This window comes from Rhinopithecus roxellana, chromosome 1 (assembly GCF_007565055.1).
Source record: "Rhinopithecus roxellana isolate Shanxi Qingling chromosome 1, ASM756505v1, whole genome shotgun sequence".
NCBI lineage: Eukaryota > Metazoa > Chordata > Mammalia > Primates > Cercopithecidae > Rhinopithecus > Rhinopithecus roxellana.
Window position 1 is genome coordinate 153,879,018 of NC_044549.1, and position 24,917 is coordinate 153,903,934.

General features: G+C 38.5%; 1 protein-coding gene across 2 annotated transcripts in view; it reads right to left on the minus strand.

The window, feature by feature from the left end:
- Positions 1–4,090: 4,090 nt before the first annotated feature.
- The window catches only part of TPRG1 (tumor protein p63 regulated 1), a 144,624-nt gene continuing 123,797 nt past the window's right edge, over positions 4,091–24,917 (minus strand). The window contains exons 5-6 of one of the 2 annotated variants that reach the window (XM_010370542.2): positions 17,988–18,141; positions 4,091–8,013 (exon numbers count right to left, since the gene is read on the minus strand). In XM_010370542.2, the coding sequence (XP_010368844.2) occupies positions 7,819–8,013; positions 17,988–18,141 (349 nt within the window). In that variant the 3' untranslated portion in view covers positions 4,091–7,818. The remainder of the gene's footprint in view (positions 8,014–17,987; positions 18,142–24,917) is intronic. The other variant, XM_030932342.1, reaches the window with a different exon arrangement.

A 24,917-nucleotide genomic window follows, 5' to 3' on the forward strand; every position in this document is an offset into this window, starting at 1 on the left:
GCCTTCAGGACCTGCTTAAGCCTTACCTTGTCTGTATCATCTCTAATATAATATAATGCCATTGTGCATGCCCAGCTTTATGGTTTGATGGGTCAGACAACACCTAGTACATTCTTAGGCTGCATGGCAACTTGACAGTGTATGGCCAAATGGCCAACTATTAAGTTTCTTGCTTTCTTTCCTTTTTTTTTTTTTTTTGATACAGAGTCTTGCTCTGTCGTCCAGGTTGGAGTACAGTGGTGTGATCTAGGTTCACCACAACCTCTGCCTCCCAGATTCAAGCAATTATCTTGTCTCAACCTGCCTAGTAGCTGGGATTACAGATGCCCACCACTACACTCAGATAATTTTTGTATTTTTAGTAGAGACGGGGTTTGGCCACGTTGTCTAGGCTGGTCTCGAACTCCTGACTTCAGGTGATCCACCTGCCTCAGCCTCCCAAAGAGTCTTAAGTTTCTAATGGAGCTCAGTCACAGGCCAACAGCTGTTTCTCAAAAAAAAAAAAAAAAAAAAAAAATTATCTGGGAGGATGGCATATCTGTGCTTAAAATTCTGAGGTCTACCCAGTGATTCACCCAGAGGGACTGAACAAAGGATCCATACATCATCTGTATCTGCCGCAGATACTTTGAGCCCCTTTAGATCTGCTGGGGTATACAGCCCAAGTGGTAAGGCAGATTGCATGGTAGCCTGGACCTGTTTCAGATTCTTCTCTTATTCGGTGCCCCACTCAAAACTGGCAACTTTTTGGATTACTTGGTCAATATATTCAAGTAGCAGACCCAAATGAGGCATATGTTACCTTCACATCTAAAGAACCCCATTAAGTATTGAGGGGTTAACTAAGAAATTTAGTCACATGGGGCAGCAATTTACCATTTACCTTACGATGCATATATTGACATGCCCCAGACCACTGATCCTTTACAAAGGTTACTGATGTGACTTTTTGGTGACAAAGAAAAGAATTTTGAGGTGATACGTTTTCATGCATATGTTTTATATATGTGTTAGAACAGTTACTACTTCCTGCTTTCCTGGTTTAATCAACATGATATCATCAATGAAATGGACCAGCATGATGTCTGGTAGAACAGAGAGGTGATCAAGATCCCTGTTGACTAGAATATGACATAAGGTGAGAAGGTTGATATAATAACCCTGAGTATATTGCTGGCTCTACCAGCTGAAAGCAAACTACTTTTCATAATCTTAATAATAGATTAGAAAAGAAAAGAAAAAGAAAAAGAAATCCCAGATCAATAACTGCATACCAGGTGCCAAGGAATGTATTGTTTGGCTCAAGCAACAAAACTACATCTAGATCAATAGCTGTAGTTGGAGTCAGCATCTGATTAAATGTATGATAATTCATTCTCATTCTGCATTGTTTCTAAACCTATAAACAGATATGACTCCTAAAAAGTAAGTGAACAAGTGTAATTCATGAGACAGTAAAATAAATTCCAAAATAATTGTAAGGTTTTGCCAACTTATATCTATAGAGGGAGAACATGTATGGGCACTGATTCCAAGGTTATCAGATCCGAAGCATAATGTTGGAACATGAAGAATTTATGGATTAGAGTAGACCAGGCCAAGATTCTTGATCCAATGTATTTGAGACACTAAGAGTGGCTCTAATAGTTTGCTTTGTTAACTAAACCATCAACCTAAAGAAAGTATACATTAATGAACTTGAAATGCCAGAGGAAGGCATCTAAAGGTTTGGGGAGCTTGGGATGTGAAAGCGGTTTTATTATGTACAATCTTTTCACTTAGCCTCTATGTCCCCTAAGAAGTTCCAAAGATACTTTCAACCCCAAAGCCAGAAATACATTTCTGAGGGAAATCCTACCATTCTTGAATAGTTGCATGGTGGCCATTCTCTGTGGGCAAGCATGACAGTGGAAACTGCTGCCATTTAATTGGGATCCTTGAATTCAGTCAGGATGGTGGTATCCTGGAGTGGCAGCTGCTGATTCAAGTCAGACTTCAAATCACTTCTGTTTCCACAGGTTAAATAAGACTTAAGTAGGCTGTCCATCTATTTTTGTTCTAGGGACACCATGATCAACTAACTAATTCCAGAGAACTCTGTGGATCAAAACATCTGTTTACTGCTTTGACTCTGCTGTCCATCACAATAATCATGCCCACCTTGTCCTCTAGACTGAAGACAGAAAAAAACTCATTTAAAAACAATGGTGGTTGCCAGATGCTAGACAGGAGTAAGTTTAACAGTGACTTAGGCAAAATTTATAGGATAAAGTGTTAAACAAATAATTTAGAAAATAAATTAAAAAGTTAGAAAACAGTAATTACTCAGAACTAACACAATTTCAGTAAAAGTAATCTATGCTAAAGTGGTCTCATTTGTGCCTTCAATGAATTTACCCAATCAGGAAAATAGTTATATATTATATTATAGTATGAAGTTATTCATACATTTCATGTGAACAAACAGCGTGATAGAAGAAACCTGGATTTTATTAATAACAGTATAGTGGCAAATAAAGAACAACTCCATTCTAATTTGCACTGATTAATCTATACATGAACTGCCAAGACAAGTGTTGAATATAATATTTTAAAAGAAGTGTTAACCAAACAGAATAGTCTACAAGCAAAAGACAAGCTCGATAAGGACTCTGGATAATGCATCATATTTAAAAATGATTGTGGTCACTGGAGTTTTGTCTCTAAATACAAAATAATGCAAAAATAAAACTACCACCTTTTAGGAGAACACCTGCCTTTATTTGAAGTGTGAATATGTGAACTAGAAAATTAATTTATTTGGGATTCCTTGAAAGGAAGATCTAGCACCAAATCCATAAATTTCTAAGGAGAGAGGTTTCGGTGCAATGTCCAGAAAAACCTTCTACTTGCTGTTGCTCAGTGGTAGAATTAACTGCTTTAGAAAGCAAGGAGTTCTGGGCTCTTGGAATGTTCACACAGAAGCTGATTTTCCATCTGCTGTGCATGTTTTGGTTGAGGGCATTCCTGCTACCTCAACCAAAGGAGGCTAAACTACATGACCTTTAAGATCCTTTCTAATCTCAGATTCCATGAAGAGTGAGCAGAGAATATTAAAGAAAGGAAAAGGAATTTCTGAGATGCATGGGGTAAGCATTGTGGGCAGGACACCACAGACAAGTTGGTGGTTCAGAAAAGTTGATCTCAACGCATCCATAATATATCATGATCTGTCATATCTACCATAAAAACATAGGAGTTAATTAAACTGGGCTTGCAAATTCCATTTGGCTTCACTGAAAAGGGGACTGAGATGTTTACTAAGAATTTTTTAAAATTGAGTGTAAAATAGCGCACGAGATATGAGATCTAGGTTGAGACGCAGTCTCATAACTTTATTCCTCATATTTCACATTGGCTGCAGGCCTGCAATGAAATATGGCTCTCTTTTTTTGGTTTTGGGCTTTGAGGCTAAAGAGAGAGTTTAGCAGAGGATATCATAATTCCTTTTTGTGGATACAGAATTATCCTAAGCAGTTGCCAAAATCAGGTAGAATAAGGCAAGTATTGGTCAACTCTCAGTAACTCCAAGGCCTCAAACAGAGTTTTTCCTTAGCTTCTGGGGAACTGGTATCTACAAGGAAATCAAGAGGCCTAGTCCCCTAACTGCTTTCGGAGCACGTTGTGGGAGGTGCAGACCAAAGGTGAGTTTACACATCAGTGACTAAAGTTTCCTGCCACTAAGCATAAGAAGTCACTCATGAGCAGCGTCCCTAAACCACAGCTACAGGATGTGGGCACAAGCCCTTGTATAATTGTTGGCCAAGAGCCAATGAGCATTCATCCCTGTGCAAATACCTTGGCTTCTTTATGCTGTTGTTAACCTTTGAAAACCACAGGCATTAGTCTCTCTCTTTCTTCCCCTTGGCACAAGTCATCTTCTTTTCTCCAACTTGGTCTCTTGTGTGTAAAGAATTTCTGAGGAGCTTTTAAGCCTAAATTTAATACTTTTGCCCTCCCCCTCTCCTGCCCCACAAAATGCCAGCAGAGGTGAAGCTGCCTTACAAAATATCTGCTGGCTCTGCCAGCTTCCGCAGCTTTGTTTGGGCTTTTTTTTTTTTTTTTTTTTTTTTTTTATCAGACAGGAAACCAGAGAGCTCTGTGAGTGTCCTTAGCCTTTAAGAAAATGATGGCAATTTCTGGAAATTTGTCCCTAACGACTGTGCCCTGTTGTTTTCTCCCTTCAAAATTATCTCCACAACTACAACACATCAATTCAGATGGCAAGTCTTTCCCAGGGAATACAGATATTATATTAGAAAGAGCAGTGGGCTAGGGATAGAAATTGGAAGATGTAGTCTAATCTCAGTATTTCCAAAAATTCACCATCTTCTTTTTGAGAAATAACTTTCTAGTTTCTAGGCCTTTGCTTCATGTTCTGTGAAATAAAAGCACTGAATTTACATGGTTTTTCTGTCTTATCACCAGAACTCTATAAATTGGCTTCCTCAGGATGTTTCAACAAAGGCTCAATAAAAAATGGACCTCAAGGCAAATGATTCAAAAGTAGCCAACCTATAAGTGAGCTTCTCTTTTCTGCCTTAGATGACCGTAAGATGACCAAAGGTCAGGCCTGCAAAGAGGCCAAATTGACCACCAAGGAGTGAGTCCTGGTGATTGTTTAAAACTCCTCCTGTTGTGTTAAAATATCTATCTCCTTTGAACTTTCTCACCCTCAGACCTGCCCGCGATATATCAGAAGACAGTGAGGCATTTGTCAACGGAGCTGTTCAAGCAGTTTCTGAAATAAAGCTTATCAGAGGTTTTTCTAGTGGAAATTCCTGAATGAGATAAAGATCAAATAATGAAGACCTCCACCATGACATTTTGGTTATGAAATGCTTTGTACTGTACTTAACATATCTTGTGTCTACTCCTATTATCAATCAAATTCATGATGCCATTTGCTAAACTGTAGTGGTAAGTTCAAATGATAGTCTGATAAAAACTCCAAGTGTACATATAGGTCCCCTGGGTTGTGGCTCCCTGTTGAGCTTAAAGACAAAGAGCCCAAGTAAGAACACCAAGTGCAAAATGAGAAAACCATGATCAGTAGGTCCATGGTAATGAAGAAACAATTTCTGGAGGAAATTTAGTTCCCTTAGATGTTTTCCCACCTTCTCCTGCAAAAGTCACATCACTGTCTAGGCAAATACTCAAAATTTTCTGTTTAATAAAAGAATTTAACCTCATTTCACTGAATCCTCATGAAATAAGCAAAAGTAATATATTTGTCTCCATTTTGCAGAAGAAGACATTAAACCTGAGGAAAGTTAAGGAAATTTTTCAGGGTCTCCCATGATTGATCCAACTCTTTCCTAAGAAAAAAAATGGGTCTAATTAACTAAGTACTAGCAACAATTATTTGGAAAATGATAGGGTCACTGGCCTTAAAAGATTATGTCAATCATTTCTCCAAATGGTATCACACAGCACTTCCTCTCACAATATCTACTTTATCTAGTCTTTCCTTGAACATACCAAGTGATGGTGGGCTCACTGTATAAAGCAACCCATTCCATCATTGAAAAGGTATAACTGTAAGAAGTCCTTTCTTATATTGAACTGCTATCCAAATTCCTAAATCTTCTCACCCTCTGGTCATAATACTGATTTCTAGATCCCCTTTTTCCATTAATGGGATATCCTATATATGACAGTTTTTACAAAATGTGAAGGGAATTCATAAAGACCCTTATGTCATCTCTCAGTTCACTCCTTATGCAAAACAGCTTTGATTCCATTAAATGCTTATCCCATTGTTACAGACTGGCTCTCAGAACTAAGAAACATCTCCCTCCTGTCATCCTTTCTGAACTGTTTCCATTGATGATGGTGCACTGTGTCCTTTAGAAGGTCATTTGGGAACAGTCTGGCTTAGGTTACAAAGGGGACAAATGTGCAAAGAGAAGTCGATTGTCAGGCTGATCCTTAAATGGTAACTCAAAAGAATGTGTTGGACATTTCAGAGGCTTCTGCCAATAAATGCCACTATCTTGAGGCAAATGGGGAATTTCGGGCAGCAGTATTATAATAATTTGCCAATTACGCCTGCTTCAGAACCAGTGCCAAAACAATCCAACGACTTTTCATTCCACTACTGTTGACAGGACAGCTATGGATTTCAACATTTCCTTTTACAGTCTGAATAGAAGTTCCCTGCCTTGGGGACTATAACAATATTTGCCATCATGGGGGGAAGAAAAAGTGGGTGCTGTAAAGGCGGAAGAGAGGGAAATAAAAAAATATTAATGGAAGTAAACGAAGACAAAATAAAATGAGAGTTATTCAAGGTTTGGGGTTGAATGCCTGCATTAAATTGATGTTTATAAATATATCAGAGGACAAATCTTCTTTGAAAAGCAAGCTTTTCAACTTCACATAAAAGTCAAAAAAAAAGTTGGCTGGAATTTTCTACTTAAATATAAACCAAGATGTGTCAATTTTGAGTCTTGGGAAAGGCAAAAAGCTTATTGTAGTAATGTCTATGTAGTCAACATTCAAAGCTTTTTTTTCTAAATAAATTTAGATAAAATAAGATTCTGAAATAAAAAAGAAAAGAAACTTGAGAGATGCAAACATATGAGATAATTTCCTGGGTTGTTGAAAATTAGATCTAAGTTGGGAAGGGACAAAGAGGAAATAAGAGGGAAAAGAGCAATGAGAATAGAGTGTTAGGACAGTGTTTTTGGAAACATGGTCTTCAAAACCGATCCATGGACATTCCATATGGAGCACCTCTGAGGCCTACAAAGAAAGATGCCTGTGGCATTCTCATCTTCATTCCAACCACAGTGATCCTACTTTTATCTGCTTTGTATATACTGCTTCTACAAAAGATTTCATTAGAAGAAAAAGGTCTGCTATTAAGAAAATATATTTGAACAAAAGATGGCAAAAGTAAATGAGCTAGAAACCAAATGTAGGATAGATTGAAACAGTTAGCCTTGGAGTAGGGATTTCATTTAACAGGCTGTGGTAATAATTTGTTGAGCAGAATTAAAAACCTGATCTAATAATACAGCTATAAGCATGGAAAGGAGGAATAGATGAACAATTTTGATAAAAGAATGAGCTTCCAGTTTGACATCTGGGCATCGGAATACAATGCAGCCATATAGAGATGGGATCGTATATAGGATGTCATTGGCAAGGAATCTAGAGAAATCAAAATTGACGGACTTCAGGAATGGATAACTGGGACCATATAAATACCACAGAGAAATCCAGGATTTTGATGATGCTCAATGTAAGAGGCCACTGGGACACTGATATTTAGATGATTAGCAGACAGAAATGCAAAACTGAATCTTGGAATAAATATTGGGAATGGGAATATACATTTGGAAGTCATCCGTATAAAGTGGTAGCTAAAATACTAGAGACAGTGAGACCCCAATGAGAGAATAAATCAGGATAAGAGGGCTAAAGACCAAGACCTCAAAAAAACAAAAAATGCCTACATTTAGAGAGCTGAAGCAACAGGACTTAAAGAGTCTTCTTTCCTAAGCTGATGATCAGGCACTCATTTGATAACAGTACTTGATAGGCTCAGCAGAATTTATTTTCTAGTTTTAAGAAAATTTGGTTATTCTGTATGAGGTCTAAAGTGTGTATCTATCAGTCCAATCAAGCTTTTAAATTTTCGGAAATACTAAATATTCAAAATCATAAAGTATTACTTAAAAAAATTGGTTCAGTCTAAAAATAGGGTGGGTCAAAATGAAATTTTCAAGTGGCATATCTTTGGATGATATACTGATGGTACCAAAAAGACTCTCAAAAACCTATACTCCCACGGGCGAGGGAATAGCCAAGTTTGTTGCGGTTTCCAATGAATGACATCAGCCCTGTGTAGGTCTCAATCAAAATGGGTTCGGTTAACACCATCAGTTTCTTTCTGCTTCCAGATCCAGTTGAATTCTTGTGGGCATTCTGGATAGCGGGAACAAGCTTAGACATGAACCCAGACAACTGAAGAAGAAAAAAAGAAGGCACAAAGTTAGTTACTGTAGATTAAGTTGAGAGATACTCACCTCCCCAGTCAGTCTTCACAGAAGTTGACTCCTGTCCTGGGGCTGCAGTTATTCTTACTTCTCAAACAGAAATGGTTAAACGTATCTCTATTAAGTTAATACAGTCAATAACTGTGCTTAACTCTATGAAGACTAACTTTCCTCAGGCCCAATTTTACTTCTTAATGTCAGAAATAATATGTGATTTTTCAGTTTGTTTATCATCCATGTAAGTCTACCAAGTACCATGTTAGTTTTAGCTGATTTAAGATTTTGTTAGTATACAAATAATTTGCGTCGGTATTAGTACTGTAAACTAACTCTCTTTGTCATTGATATATGAAAGGGCATCTGAAATTACTTAAGAAATATCAATGAAGCGCCTACAACACGTTCCAGAGACATTTTAAGTTGAACAGACAGGCAAAAAACACTCACTGTCATGGAGCTCACATTCTCGTGATTGCAGACAAAAAATATTAATAAAAATTTGGAGGGTGATACATTCTAGAAGGAAAATAGAATGTGGCAAAGGGATAAAAAGTAAGGAAAGTTAGAGTTACTTCACCTACTGTATTCAGGGCAAGTCTTTCTGGGAAGGTAAAACTTCAACTGAGACCCACATAATGAAAAAGAGCTAGCTATGGGAAGAAGAAATTCCAAGCAGAAAACACAGCACCTGCAAAAGCTGTAAGGGAGGCATGAATTTAGCTTCTTCAAGGGACACAGAAAAGACCTGTTAGACAGAAGTCTAGGGATCAAAGTAAAGAGATTGCAGCACTAGGGCATGAAGAGTCTTCAGGACCACATTAAGGGCTTTGGATTGATGTGATTTTAAGAAGGAGTTCAATGTTGTATAATGTTACTTTAAAAATAATAATAATTCCAGCTACTATGTGGAGTCAAAAATAGAATGCTGTTAGGGCTAAGAATGGAAGCAGGAAGGCAAGATGAGTTTGGAATTCACTTTGGGAGTCCAGACAAGATATGATGGTGGCTTGGACAGTGTAGCAGTGGAGACCATCAGAACTGGTTAAATTAGGGATTTCGGGGGCAGTGGGGTCGAGCCAAAGAATTTGTTGGTGTGACTGAATTTAGGGATGAAGAGAAGAGAAGGATAAAAAACGACACCCAGATTTTTGACCTGATCAACTGGGTAGATGGTGATATTATTACTGAGTTGAGAAAGCCTAGGAGAGGTACAGATTGGAAATAGTAAGATACAGGGATGGAGGATTTTGTTGCAGACATGTGGTTTGAGTTATCTTACCAGAAATCCTCTTAGAGACTTTCAATAGGCAACTGGATGTAGAATCTGGGACCATGAAGAAAAATCAGATAAAAAGGTCCATGCATGTAAATTTTTCATAGTAATCATCGCAGACCCAGAAGTCAAGAATGATATTCATAAAGTGAAGCTAATAGCCTAAATGCGTTAGGTTATGGGACAGAGAGTAGGAATTAAATTCAGGAAATTCTTACTGGATAAGATACTAGGCATTGTGGGCAAAGTAGAGGGGATCTGGTAGGTAAACTGAGGATCTAAATGTTACAGGGATCTGCCCAGTACCAAATAACTAGTAAATGATTGAGCAAGGGCTTGGACTCAGGTTGTTCTCTGGGGGGTAGGGGTGGGGGTCACAAGGTGCTCAGTAGGGGAGCTTTTGAGCCAGGATGAGCCAGGAAAAGGAATCTCACAAGGTAATGTCATCAGTTAAGGCAGGAACAGACCATTTTCACTTCTTTTGTGGTGGAATGTCATCAGTTAAGGCAGGAACTGGACATCTGGATGTGTACGTGCAGGTCACAGGGGATACAATGGCTTAGCTTTGGCTCAGAGGCCTGACACAGGTTTCCTGACTTAACTCCTGAAGTCCTGTCTTTATAACATTGCTGTTATGAGCAGGATTATAAAATTCTAATTTTTAGAAAATTTAGTTTTAAAATTCTGATATTTAGGGAAGAATTCTTGTTCCTCACTTGCAAAATGGAGATAATATTACATTCATTAATTTTTAAACCATGTTCTTTAGAACACTAGATCTCCTCATAGATTGGGTGACTACATATAATTTATCATCCAGATCTAAATTCTTTTGAAAAGAAAGGAAGTGCTATTGTGAATAATGTTGGGACAACAGGTACCTGAGGGTTTGGGGAGAGGATGTCAACAAAAAGTCAAAAGTCAACCAGGTAACTTGTTTTAGTCTCTTCAATCACATCAGAGCTGCTCTATTTTTATCATCAGTTTTATATATTTGAGTTCCAAGTAAGATTTTATTTCCAAAAGGCTTCTTTTTAAATGAAAATCACTTGCCTAGGAAACTTTTGCTCTGGCAATCAATGATTTAATTCAAAAAGATCTATAGTGCCCACTCTCCAACACGTCTCTCAAAACCAGGCTTAAATCCTGTATCTTCCACAATGTCTTCCCACAGACTCAAGGGAAAAGTCAACCTTTTTTTTCTCTTATGTTTTTCCTTTACCTATACCTTCATTCAAATATCTCACCTGGTTTTCTATGAAGTAGAGTCACACATGTGGCTGTCTGTACAGCTAAAACAAAGTTTCTTCACCTTGGGACTATTGCTATTTTAGGCCAGACAATTTTTTGCTATGGGAGAGAATGTCTTCTGCATGTTAGGATGTTAATCAGCCTCCCTATCCTTCACCCCCCAGATACTAGACAGGCTTCCACCCCAGACGTGACAACCAGTAATATCTCACTGGGACACTGGGACATTGTTAAATGTCCCCCATGGGCAAAATCACCCTCTCTTGAAAACCACTGAGCTAAAGGAAGTATAGGATCAGGCCGAGCTGGTCTTAAGTTGGAACTATGGCACTCGCATAGCTGTGTGACTTCAGGCAAGTTATTCAACTTTGCTGAATTTTATAGTTCCTTTGCCATAAAATAAGAATATTAATAGCATCAAATTTATCAGGTAGTTGAAAAGATTAAGCGAAATAAAGGGTTTGTATACATGCTGTGAATAGAGGTGTGCACACACATGCACTTGTGTGCTCATATATTATATAAAGGATTAGGAAAGCAGAATGAGATGAGCCTGAAATTTGGAGTTATATTGCAAAGGCCATAAAGGAAGCTTGTTGCCAGGAATCAATAAATAATAACTGCTTAATCATCACTGACATCATCCTCATCATCCTTATCAAACCATGATCTCTTAAAAATCAAAGTATAATTCATCTCAACAATTCTATTGCAACACTCTGGATTATCAGGATCCCTTTTCATAGATCAGTAAATCTTGTCCAGTTGGATTATTGAATGCTTCCTCAGGCTTCATCATAAACTTCATTTCTTGAGAATCCTCTGTGGAACTCAAAATCAAAGTGCTAGAAAGTAAAAGTTGGCACTATTTCATGCTCAGTGGATCTGGCATTTCATTGGAGTCAGATGGACTTCATTTCCAGTCATTTCTAGTATCCCCTTCAAAGCCAGGGGAGGACATGGTTACAGAGAGACAAGCAGGGTGACAAGCAGTGCACTGAAGGAGGGGCAGACAAAAGGCCAAGTCCCCGAGCTGGCTCTTGAGCATTTCAAGCACCTGAACTAAATCTATGTGACAGGAACGCTGTGTCATCTGATATGAATACCACCAGCCACATACTTTTCCCTAAAAGCTTTTATGCACCCACCTCTGGCTCTCTCTTTTATTTAAGTCCCAAATACAGAGGCTCAGATTTTAATAACTCCAGTTACACAGGGGTTGTGTGTTGGTTAGGATAAAGTATAGCAGTTATAGCAGTGTGCGTGGTGGGGGCAGGGGGAACGCGGTATTATTCTTGACTTTCCACCAATTATTTACCAGCTGAGCGCCTGGTCCACAGGTTTGCTTTAGGTGCTGCCTGCCAACAGTTCATTGCCTAGAGTCTCAGTTTTCCTTATGACAACCATCACTTGCTTCCTGTTTACACTGGGTAAAGAGACCAGGTTTCATGCCTGTAGGCCCACATTCCTCAGTTGAGCTGGTTTTCCGAGCCTGCAGGCTACAGGTTTCAGCCTCCCTGTGTGTGGAAGGAAGTCTCCTGTCATAGAGGGCACACCCGTCCAATACCCAGTACTTGAAATCACTTGAGAAGTCACACTGCTGGACAGACTGTATATATCATCCTTGCACATTTTTTTCTGGAATTATCCTTACAGAGACCCTGTGACTATAAATTCAAGTGTGTAGAGAGAAATAAGAAGAGGCAGTAGCTTCTTTTTTCTTACACAGGAGAGGTTTTACTCATCGTAATTTCCATTCTCATCCTATCCCATCCCCCAACCCTCCTCTCTGAACACATGCACATATGTGCACACACACAAGTGCACTTTAAACTTAGCTAAACTGAATTAGTCTTTATTGGAGAACATTTTGTATACGTTTGTAATTTGCAGCTTTTAAACATGTTTCCTCTACTTAAAATGTCTTTTCCCACCTTCTTTGATGTTTAAATCACCCATACCTTGAGTTTCATATCAAATGTCATCAGACTTGTAACTTTTGGACTTACCTGTTCCCACTTTTGGGCTCCTATAACACCCTGTGAATCCCCCTATTTACAATCTTAGCACTTTAAATTATAATTTGTGAAAGTCTTTCCTGCCTCCTCCCACTATGCCATAAGTATCTGTAGGGCAAAATCAGTTTTAGTCTTCTTGGTAATCCAGAATATTTCTCATCATGTGATAGTCACTGCCAGGTAGGTACTCAATGAATATTTGTTGAATTGATGTAAAAGGCAAACAAAGGGCTAAGAATATAAAGTTAAATTTGATTGGTAAAACATTGGTTCATTTGCATGATCCCCTTGAAAAGATGGATAGAAATACAAGAAAAGAGTACAAAGGGTTGGTCTGTAGATCATTAGGGTTACAGAGTACTCATAATGCGTTCACTGCTATTCATCAGTTCTGGGTTCAGTACTAGTCCTTCCCAGGAGTACTCTCTGCATACTCCAGGAACCCAGCAAAACGATGGTTAAAAAAGAAAAGATAAGGCTACAAGTTACAAATACAAAGTAGATGAAATAATTGAGGATAATTGAGCCAGGTTATGAGATATAATATTATACCATATCACATCAATTAATACAAATGTACACACAATCTCTCTCCTTCTCTCTCACTCACTTTCTCTCTCTCTCTCTCTCTCTCATGCACACACACACACACACACACACACACACACACACACAATTCTTTCAGGCTTATACCCATTTCCCTGAATATTAGGAAACCGGGTATGACATAGAACTATTACTATATGACCTCAGTCACTTAATCCCTCTGAATAAGTATCCTCATTTTCTTTAAAGAGACAAAATCTTGCTCTATCATCCAGGTTGGAGTGCAGTGGTATAATCATAGTTCACTGCAGACTCGAACTCCTGGGCTTAAGCAATCCTCTTGCCTCAGCCTTCCAAGTAGCTGGGATTATAGGTAACCAGAATGGGAACACAGGTACATGCCACCATGTCTCATTAATTTATTTTATTAAATTTTTTTAAAGACATGGTCTTACTATGTTGCCTAGGCTGGTCTTGAACTTCTGACCTCAAGCAATCCTCCCACCTTAGCCTCCTGAGTCACTGGGATTACTGGCATAGGCCACCACCACACATGGCTCAAGTGTTCTCATTTTTAAAACAAAGACGCCTATCCTTATCTTACAGGGGTTTTATTGGTTGAATTACATGAAAATATTATTCCAACTGTAATCAATAGATATAAAGTACAATTATGTAATAGTGCACTAGATACTTTTTATATCTCATATTAAAAGCAGTGCCAAAAGCTATTTTATTTTATATTTTCACAATTGTTTTATATGAGTAACACAAAGTATGTACATGAACAGATTGGAAACATTTGGTGAAGCAGGGAGATAAGCAAGACTGTCTGGGAAGAGGCCACTTGACCACCATATTTGCCAGATGTGGAAGTGGTATAGAGTTAGTGAGATGGGAATAGTATATTTTGACATAGCATTGTATAAACTTTACAGCAATTTAATCAATAAATGCTAACAGACTTAGACATAGAGTAAATTTGAATTTGAACGTCATTATGTCCATTAATGCTCTTTCTTTGGGTACCTTCCCGAACCACCAGCCCCATGACTACTCAGCTTTGGCCCAATGTTGTGTAATCTCAAACCTATATCACCAGTGCAGCTTTCTCTACTAAGCTTCAGACCTAAATTTCTAACTGCCTGACAACCAACCTGACGCCAAGTTCTATAGAAATGCAACATGTTTCAAACTCCACATGTCATAAGCTGAGTCCCCAAACCTACTTTTTCCAGTTTTCTGCAATCAAATTAATGGAATCACCATCTACCCAATCCTGAAATCTTGTCATCTTTGACTTCTTCATTGTCTTCAATATCCTGTCAGTTACTTCTTGAATAACTCAAAATCTCCTCATCTTCTCTCCCTTCCTACTGCTCCTAACTTAGTTTAGGCTCTTATAACTGTTAGCTAAGCCATTATAACTATAGTGGGGACTACGTAACATTAAACTCCAGTTAAACCAAATTACTCTTGATCTAAGAACCTTCTGTATACTTTTACATACCTCCTTTCCTTGTTGCTTGATCCAAACTTCAGTTTCAGTTAATTAGAACTCTTAAAAATATTTGCATTTTCATCTGCCTCCTCTGTTAAGCACCGCCTTCCCCAAAGGCAGGAACCTTGTCTCATTTCTGTTTGTATCCTCAACAACAGTCATAATACCTGCACTTTGTTGGTGTTAGAAAAATCTCTTGAATAAAGAGATTCTAGATACAGTAGAAGAAATGACACTGTATAAGAATAAGTTTGAATATTTTCATGTATTTTAAAATAATAATTTGTTCCATTAGATTGTAAATAATTTGAAAGTTTTGATTGTATAACTCAGCTCTACAGTATTCCCTCCCCGTGAGAACAATAGTTTTCTTAAACTGAATTAAATTGCTTCAGGTATTTGATTTAGTTATGCATTTTCCCCATATTCTACTTTTTAATTCATTCATCAGAGAGATGGAAAAACCAGTTTATTAAACCCTTTTAAAATCTCATGTTTTTGCCAAAATATTCACATAAAAAAATTCTAGATCCCCCAAATTATCTTTCCTCTTATTTATTCTTTTACATTAATATGACTGGGTCTTAATCAAAGCCAGTCTTGGAAAATGTCCTAAACAGAAATAATTTTGTGACATAAAAACCAACAACAAAAGAGAAACTAAGACACAAAAACCTGGATCAAAGTACTCATCCTCTTACATTCCAGATGGAAATCATTTGTTTTCCTAGAGAGCTGGGACTTTGGGTGGCCTTTGAATAAGAAATGGCTTGGCAAATGAAAGTGCCAGACTATTGCTAAAGGAAAAAAAAAAAAGATTAAAAACTTTAGAATAATAATTTAAGGAGAAAAACCTTAAAGAAAATACACTTAACAGATCCACGAAGTAGTTTGATTGGTTAAAAGTCAACCAACCAACTGTCTATCAAGTTCATGTGTGTGTGCACGTGCGTCCCACCTGCTATTCTTACTTCCATCCAGCAAGAGCTACATGAACATCAATTTCCTATTCAGCCTTTGCCACTGGGAAGGCTGGGGCAAAACCCAATGCTCTAGTCTACTAATTCCATTCATGGGTATTTGGAAAATAATATTCCATACCCTCTTTGATATTTTACTTTTCATCTTTCTTTTTGCACTATTTGATTGTATTTATATATAGCAGAATAAGATAAAGCACAAACAGATGTTAGAATGTGACAGTGTTATTTATCTGCAGTTTATAGAACTTGCTCTTTAATTCCTTACGCTGAACTTCTTCCCACAAAGGGCATTCAGGGAATAACCATCTAATGTACCAGGTATGGGGAATAAGAGAAGACTTGGCCCAGGAAATGATGGATGTACCAACTAAGGCAGTTAGTATTGATTTTGATTTACAATAAAGTACAATTACTATTCATTCAAAAATACATATTATTTTAATGGTCGGAACCAGATGACCTTTAAAGCAGGAAAATGTCTTTGGGAAAATAGGTTATTAAGCTCTTTATCTTGGATTAACAGATGTTTTTAAAAAGAAACATAAAGTGTTCTGCATTGTTAATAATAATTTTTGAAACAGACTTTGAAGATTATGGAACAATGTATTAATGTGTTATTATTAATAAGAACTAGAAACAGAGAAGTCTGATATTGCATTTGAAGTTCGGGGCAAGAGCAGGATGAAAATTCCCACTCTACCTCCCTGAAGCCCTCGATGAGTCTATTCTCATATTCTTGCCTTCAAGTAGGTGTTAGGTTGTTCTTATTGATTGTTTTTTTTTTTTTTTTTTTTTTTTTTTTTTTTGAGACGGAGTCTCGCTCTGCCGCCTGGGCTGGAGTGCAGTGGCCGGATCTCAGCTCACTGCAAGCTCCGCATCCCGGGTTTACGCCATTCTCCTGCCTCAGCCTCCCAAGTAGCTGGGACTACAGGCGCCGCCACCTCGCCCGGCTAGTTTTTTGTATTTTTTTTGGTAGAGACAGGGTTTCACCAGGATAGCCAGGATGGTCTCGATCTCCTGACCTCGTGATCCACCCATCTCGGCCTCCCAAAGTGCTGGGATTACAGGCTTGAGCTACCGCGCCCGGCCTGATTGTTTGGTTTTTTGGCTTTCGGTGGTAAAGAGTCAGGCTAGGGGCTGATGTTGATGCTTGGGTTGAGAAACTGTGACATAGGAGCGCTCCACAGAGTGGCAACATGATCCATATGCCAAGCTGGTTTAGTGTCAATAACAGCTTGAAGCCTGAGGGAAACCAGGACATTATAAATCCCTGAGGACATCTGCATAATTCTTGAGAGGAACATTGACTTTCCATGGGAGAATAATGTGATTCAAGGTCATTTCATCTATGAATTAGGGGGGAATGAAGACTCCATCTAGACTGTAATCAAATATACGTTGCCTCAAATTCTTTTTAAAATCCCCAGGACCTATCAATTTAAAATATTTTCACACACATACATATATATTTACACTTGCATGAATAGGTATGTTTAATGCAAGAAACATAATATATGCCATCAACCACAGAAAGTCTTTAGATGCAGATTGCCAAGTTTTGAATTCATAGCAAATAAAGAATTGGCATATTCTGAAATGAAAGATATAATATAAAAGCAAACACAAAAAGGACAGAGAAGGTAGGAATTTCTAGGTCTATAAGTGCACTCATGTGTATATTTGGTTTTATTGAAAATACAAAGCTTGATCTTTCACTACATTTTCAGCTCCAACTGTTTTACTTCTTGACTACCTAGAATGCCTCAGTACTGCTTAAGATACCCAGGGGAGGTGAGAGAATAATAGAAAACTGTTCCCTTTAGAAATGAGTCTAAAATCTGCTTGATGAGATGAAATTTAAAGACAAAGAAATTCTGAATAGCTTTACACTTCATGGAGTATTTATACACACATCATTCTATTTAACCTTATAGTGGTCCAGTGAGGTTGGGAGGAAAGGCAGTGCTCATTATCCTCATTTTAGAGGTGAGACTACCAAGGCTCAGAAAGAGAAGTGACTTAATCAAGCATGACCACACATTGAACCACATCGAACTATGCTTTATACTATTCCACACTTCCCTGAATAAAATCATTAGAATGTGATTCTATGCGGGAAAGTATATATACCCTGCAGGTAATGCATGCAATTAGCAAGGGGAAAGCAGCATGTTATATATAAATATATATTTATATTTACATATAAAAACAGACTGACTCTTTACTAAAAACATCTATAAACCTATTACTGTTTTTGTCTATATAAATTGCTGGTTTTATTTTATGTTTTGTTTAGGAGTACATGTCTCTAGAAGCACATAACTCCAGCGACAAAGCTAATCTAAGAGTAATACCCAAGATGCCTCCTACCTTGCAAATTTCAAGGAATTTCTCACTGGTGTATTTCATAGGATGCTCAGTGAAAGTAGCATAAGGAACTTCAGTAGACCATGGGTTCCAGCGGGACAGTAGGGACTGCTCCTCTGGACTCCCCCAGTAGATCCTAAGGCCTTCTCCTTGTCTCCTACAAGAAAGGGGTTTTCCATTAGATTAGTCATTTCCATTTCCAAAAAAAAAAAGATAAAAAATAGAATGTAATACATCAGTCAGCCTTCATATTGCTGCTAAGTGCCTTAACTCCCAGCTAGTTAAACTGTTCAAAGGATTTTAGGGGGTGAGAAGAAAAAGGTGAATTTGGTTTTAAACATAGGAAATTCCAGGTGTTTGGAGGAATTCTATGTGGGAAACACCTACTTGGAAATGTGAGTCTGATACTCAGAACAGTGGCCAGAGCTGGAAATATGGATATTGACGTCATGCCAAGATTCTGATGGTAAGAATTAAAAGAGAAAGAGAGGAGGTATCAAAGAGGTGAACAGTAACAGAACAGTTCAGATGGGAGACGGTTTCCAGAAGAAAGGAGATGCCATGACAATAACAGTTTCCACAAAAGCAAGAACTGACTAAGAAAAGACATGGGACTTCTCGAATGGTAGAACATACATGATTTTTGAGGGGGATGATGACCAACTCAAAATGTTCTGCGACTTCAGATTCTGAATCGCATTGTCCTCTATTCTCTGCACACATTCCATTCAGTGAAATTACAGCAACAAACATGTCAAAGCTTGTAGAAAGACTGTGCCTGCCCCTTCCTGTTAAGTTCACAGTCTTAATCCACAAGATGTGGAAGGAAGTCACTCTGCCATAACCCAGGCCTGGTCATTTAGTGAACCTAAGTGCAGAGCAAGAGAAAGTAAGCTTGAGACAACAGGGAGAGAACTCATGGCAGAGGAGTTGCGGCCACACTGAATAACAAAACCATGTTTCTGAGGCCTCTGTCACACGTGTCCATCAGAATTTATGATTTGTGGTTTTAGATATCTCTGAATGCAAAGAGATGCCCGGAGGTTAAGCCAAACTCAGGTACCTTAAGCCAAACTCAGGTACCTTGCATTCGACAAGCGTGGAAACTAAGTTGCCTGTAATTCTAAACAGCCCTATGGAACATCACAGATGTCTCATTTTGTCTAAAAATTAAATCCTGGGATTTCTGGAATGAAAAACAGAGCTTAATTGCGGTGCCTTCACAAAACTGCCACTTCCTGTATTAAGGAAGGATTCCTTCGGGAATGCTGCTATGGTTTCTGAATGTTTATCCATGTGGAGCTTGTATAAGCACAATTTCATACAAATGCATATAACACTCCACTCCCCAATTGGTTAATACCTGAACTTTTCTCACAAAAGGAAAGTAAGAAAAGTCCCTGAAACGTTCTGCTGGCCAGTTCTCAGATTTTTGATGATTATATTTGAAAACTGACACCCTCCTTTCTTTTTGTACTTAATCCTTTGCCCAAGAAGAAAAAAAAAAAAAAAAGAAAGAAACCAAACAAACAAACAAAAAAAGAATGTAGGGGAAAAAAAACAGAGGAAATAAAAATATTGAGAAGAATAGAAAAATAGAAGATAAATATACCTCTAAAATTTTCTTTCTCCCTCTCCTTCTCAGCTGGCATGTTGGCATTTATTATCCCCCAGCACTGATTTTTCTGGCCTGACAATAAACTCTAAACTCAATGAATATTCTATGTGTGCCGCTTAATGGAGCATTCTGGATTGAGTCCATTAAAACAATTTGCACAATGGAATTATTTACTGCTTCATATGTCAATTTATGTGCTGAGTGCAATTTTGCTTTTATCCAAAGGGGATGAAAATCTGCCAAGAGAGCTTGCCTAATAAGTACACATTATATTCTTCTACCTTAGGGAAACCTCAGATGAAGTTTGAGCATGAAATTCACGAGTGACCCTATTTCTAAATAACCAGTCAATCTGAGTATAACAAGGACCTTTCTCAGAGATGTTGTATACTTCCAAATATACAAGTTCAGCCAACCTTCTTTCCTGAGCTCCAGAGGTGAAAACTAGGAAGATTAATCTAAAGCTAAGTTATCTCTCCAAGGGTGGGGTTTATCAGGCCATCCAGCAGAGCCGTTAGTATCAGAGTGCTATGAAAGACTATCATCTTCTCTTTTTTCAAATACCATTAGAACAGTCATGGAGACTGCAGATGCCTTTATGACTAGAAATACTTTTTTTAAATAGTAACTTGTACTCACATGAAAGAAATCCTTGGAGGTAACAGAGTGGAGTAAAAGTGAGGTGAGCTGGATGTCCAGGAGTCCTGTGATACAGTCTCGATTTTGACACTTAACGTTACACAACTATGGGAAAGCTTATTTCTCTTTCTGAATTTATTTCTGAATCTGAATCATTTCTCTTTCTGAATCTTCTGAATATGTCTTCCCATATTTAGAAAAAATATGACTTCCTCATCTGTTTTATAGAGTGTCTCTATATTGAGACATTCCATGACCTCAGTCACTGTGTGAAGAGTGGAGGCAACTATGGTCATGATGCCAGTAACAATCATCTGGCTGGGTACATACAACATCCATAAGCAGTCTTGGGGTATGAATTCTCCAGTTTAGAGGCATCTAATTAGCTCCACTGAGCAGAACAAGTCGTCTACTGCAAAGGCCACACCAAGTACTATCCTATCATTCCAAGGGGCTTTCAGGACCTACCACAACATTCTACAAACATGGAAAAGTTATTTCTTGGTGGAATTGCAGATAAGGTGTCAGAGCTAGAAGGGCTCTTGGAAGCTATAGCCTAGTGCTTCCTTTCTGTAGATGGAAAAAACTGAGACTCAGAAAGTACCAGAACTTTCCCAAAGCATCACTACAGGACAGGGATGAGCTGGCAAGAGTCCTGGTTTCTGGAGACCTCATTCAGGGGTCTTTTCACCATTCTGGGCTAAGGTACGAAATATATTCAAAGCTAAAGCCCTGCTATTGCATAACATCGTCTTATTTCCAATAGACACAAAGTTAAAAGAATTGCTCTGAGGAGGCTGCCATCATTCATGGGTGGTAAAAGCCTGCCTAGGGATCCGGTCAGTTATCAGAAGAAAACCTCTGTCTCAAAGCCAACTATGCATTCTTAAATATACTCAATATGAGCAATTTTGAGACTATAGGAAAATAAGGAAGCACTGGATGTGAAGGAGACAATTACAAACAAGTTAAGTTGTCAGGGTAAGAAGACTGGGTCTTTGGCCAGGTTCGGTGGCTCACGCCTGTAATCCCAGCACTTTGGGAGACTGAGGCGGGTGGATCACCTGAGGTCAGGAGTTTGAGACCAGCCTGGTCAACTTGGTGAAACCCCTGTCTCTACTAAAAATACATAAATTAGCTGGGTGTGGTGGCAGGAGCCTGTAATCCTAGCTACTTGGGAGGCCAAGGCAGGAGAATCACTTGAACCCAGGAGGCAGTGGTTGCAGTGAGCCGAGATCATGCCACTGCACTTCAGCCCGGGCAACAGAGCGAGACTCTGTCGCAAAAAAAAAAGAAAAGAAAAAAGAGGAAGACTGGGTCTTTCTCACTGAGCTGCTATGATGGGTTAATTAAAGTCCTAAGTAGATTGCCAACACCAAATAATCAAGAAAATAAATATTTGGAAGTTGTCTTTCTGTAATCATACTCGGTATAAATCATGACTTTCACTAGCTCTGTGTCTTTGGGCATTTCACACCACTTTTCTGATCTTTAGGTCACAATAATTTTGTGAAAAACAAGAGGATAATGGATGATAAAAAGTTTTGTTTCTATAAGGCACTGTTCCACTAGCATATATTGAGTGTCTACTGTGTACCATACTACCCACTCTGTACTGTTAGAGATCTTATATTTTTTATTTTATTTAACCCATATAGTAATTTTGAGCTACTTTTGAAGACATAGATGTAGTTACGGGAAATAAGTTAAAGAATATGACCAGATTTAATCAGATCATCAAGTCAAGAACCACTAGTGAAATGTAATTTTAAAAAGGGGGCAGGGAGAGGAAAAACACCGGAATCACTGGACATAAACAAAACTAGAGAAGCAAGTCTCTAGCACAGAGGAAGTGTTGGGATGTTTTATGCTTGTCTTCACCTATTGATCCCTCTTCTTCTACCTGTGTCTGGGTCCAAGGATGCTTCTTATGTGTTCAGCTTCTGCCTTCCATCAGTGTTTTCATGTGTAAGATTTCTGCTTGAATTTAAATCCATCAGAAATACTTCCATTCAGATAGCTTAAACAAGCTCTTCAATTCTCTTTTCTTCAGTCCGAATAAGCCTAACTTCTTAATTATATTTTCTGATGGGTTAAAAATAATCTTTTAAATCACCTCAGAGCTGATTCTCTAAAACATTCCAAAGTTCTCTATTTTCATTTCCATCATTTCCTTAGCACAGTCTCTATGCAGGGTATAGAGAAATGAATAAGACTCAGTGCCTGAACTCTCCAAGTCCATGATCTGACAATCCATGAGCCGATTTTACTATCAATTTGTTCCCAGACTTCAAAAAGCACAAATAGAAACTTGCAAGTCTCATTACAGAAATAGAGGATCACTTATTACAATTTTTCCCACTTTCTATCCTCAAGGAAACCAACTGGATCTGGCCTCCATTCCCACAGTAGTGGAAGTAAGAAGGGCAATGTACTCTTTACTTCTAGTAAGTTCCAAAGCCTCCCAGAAAGAGGCAGAGGCAGGGGAAGGGTCCTATATGGACTTGGCAGAAGAAGGTTTGTAATAGTCATGGATTTTTAGGATTCTAAGCTCTCTGAGTTGGAAGGCCTTTTGGAGAGGTCAGATTCTAATTATTTTATTTTATAGATATGTAACTGAGACTAGAATTTTCAAAGATCGCAGTTCTTACTTTAGTCATGTTAATTACAAGTTTCACTCAGTGACTCACATTCAGAATTCTACTCAAACACCATTGTTGGCAGGATAGAAGACCAGAGCAATTACTACTTTAAATCATCATAGCAGACCAATAGAAGTTTTACTTTCTACACACAAAAAAGCAAAGACATGCCGAAGGGGTGAGCTTTACACAGTAGAAACTGCTCGTACTAGTGGCAAAGCACACAGTCGTGAAAAACAAATAGGGCTAACAACACAAAAGTGGCTGCAGGTTGGAAGAAGGAAAAACATTCTTTGATAACCAACTTTGTAAGAGAATAAATTATTTTTGACAGGAAGGACTCCTCTCCTCTAAGTCGTTTTTAACTGAACTAGAAAATATGCCAGTCAGTACTCAGTCTGAGTTAACATGCTCATTCCGTGCATTCTTCTTTCTTCAGGGAGAAGCCACATGTCCTCTTGCATAGGGCAACATAGCTGGCTTCCTCTCCCTGGACTCCTCACTCTCCTTCTACCTTGGCCTCCAAAGAGTCTCTGTTAAGGGACTAACCTACCTGTTAGCAGAACTGAATGAGGACGCCTAGCTCCCTAGAAGGAGAGATGGCAGCTTTCATTATTACCTCCATCAGCCGCCCCTCCTTTCTACTCATCTCAAATCTCAAAGCTCCACCACAGAATTAAAAACATAGCTCGAGGCACCAAACCGAGATTTATGAGGAAGCACAGACATTAACTCCTGCTCTAAACGCAGGGTGTGTGCTTGTAAGTATGGGTGAGCAAACAGAGGGAGGCTGTGAGTGGGAGGAGGCGGGCATGCAAGGGGAGAGAGCAATTCAGAACAACATGATCTATTTTCTTAATGTCTCCTTTTCCCCTACCTTAGAGCATGTATTGTTGAAAGGCAACCTTCTAGGCCCATGAAATGTTAGTCTCTTGCTTATTTAATCTGGACAAAAGCAGGGACAGAGTTGGCACCCTGGAGGGTATTCAGTGCTCCTTTGCTCATTGAATGACCTCAGAGGAAATATTTTCCATGACAAGAACCCAAAAGACGCTGGCACAGAGTCAGACAATAAGATTTGCAGAATGTGTTTACATTCTCTCCATGTCCCCAGGCTGTTCCAAACCCATGGGCAGGTGCTGCCTTTATCTGCTCTCTTTGTTCACCTGGCTCCCTCCCAGAAGTTTCCAGGGCCTTTAGCTCAGTGAGATTAACCACTTACTGGCAAGGGTAACCACGAAATTCTATGGGTTATATTACTTGAGGCAGAGGTAAGGAATAAATAAAGCAGATCGGCAGTGTTCATAAAGAAAAGATTCAGGAGCATTGTGGCGCCATTGTAAAAACCTTGAGTGAGAATTAGAAGGTCTGGGTTCAAAAGATGGATCTTCCACTATTCAACTGGGTAATTTGAACCTTTTACTTCTCCGGGCTCCAGGGATCCATCTGTAATATCAGGTAGTTAAAACTGGATCATTTATAAGGTCCTTTTCTACCCCCAATATATTAAGATCTATGCTGAAAGACCAGAATAATTTATGTTATGCTGGTTAAACAAAAAAACCAAGAGATAACCCAAGGGATAACTTAATGAATATGAGAAATTCTCAGAAGACTACTAAGACCTGACCATTCTTCTCCTAAAAGGTGAAAAAAAGTAATCTTAACCTGCAGAAGAAAAGACTTGAGGTTAAATCAAAAGCAGAATTTAGATCAAGTGAGAGTGAATAATTATAAAAAGGGTTATCAAAACAGGTCATGGAATCTCCCAAGCTGAAAGTCCTTAAAAGAGATGTTTACTTGCTTGGGGAAGTTTAAATGTGCTTGTCCTAGAGGTGGTCATGTTCATGGCTGAAGAGAGGAAGACAAAGCTTCCAAACCAAAGGTCCAATTTAAGATTTCTTGACTCACAATGTTGGAATATATATGTGTTTGTGCAGTAAATATTTATGCTAAAATAAACATGGCTGCTTACAATGCCAGGTACATAGAAACCACTTAATGAATTTTTGTTTAATGAAGGTGAATGAATGA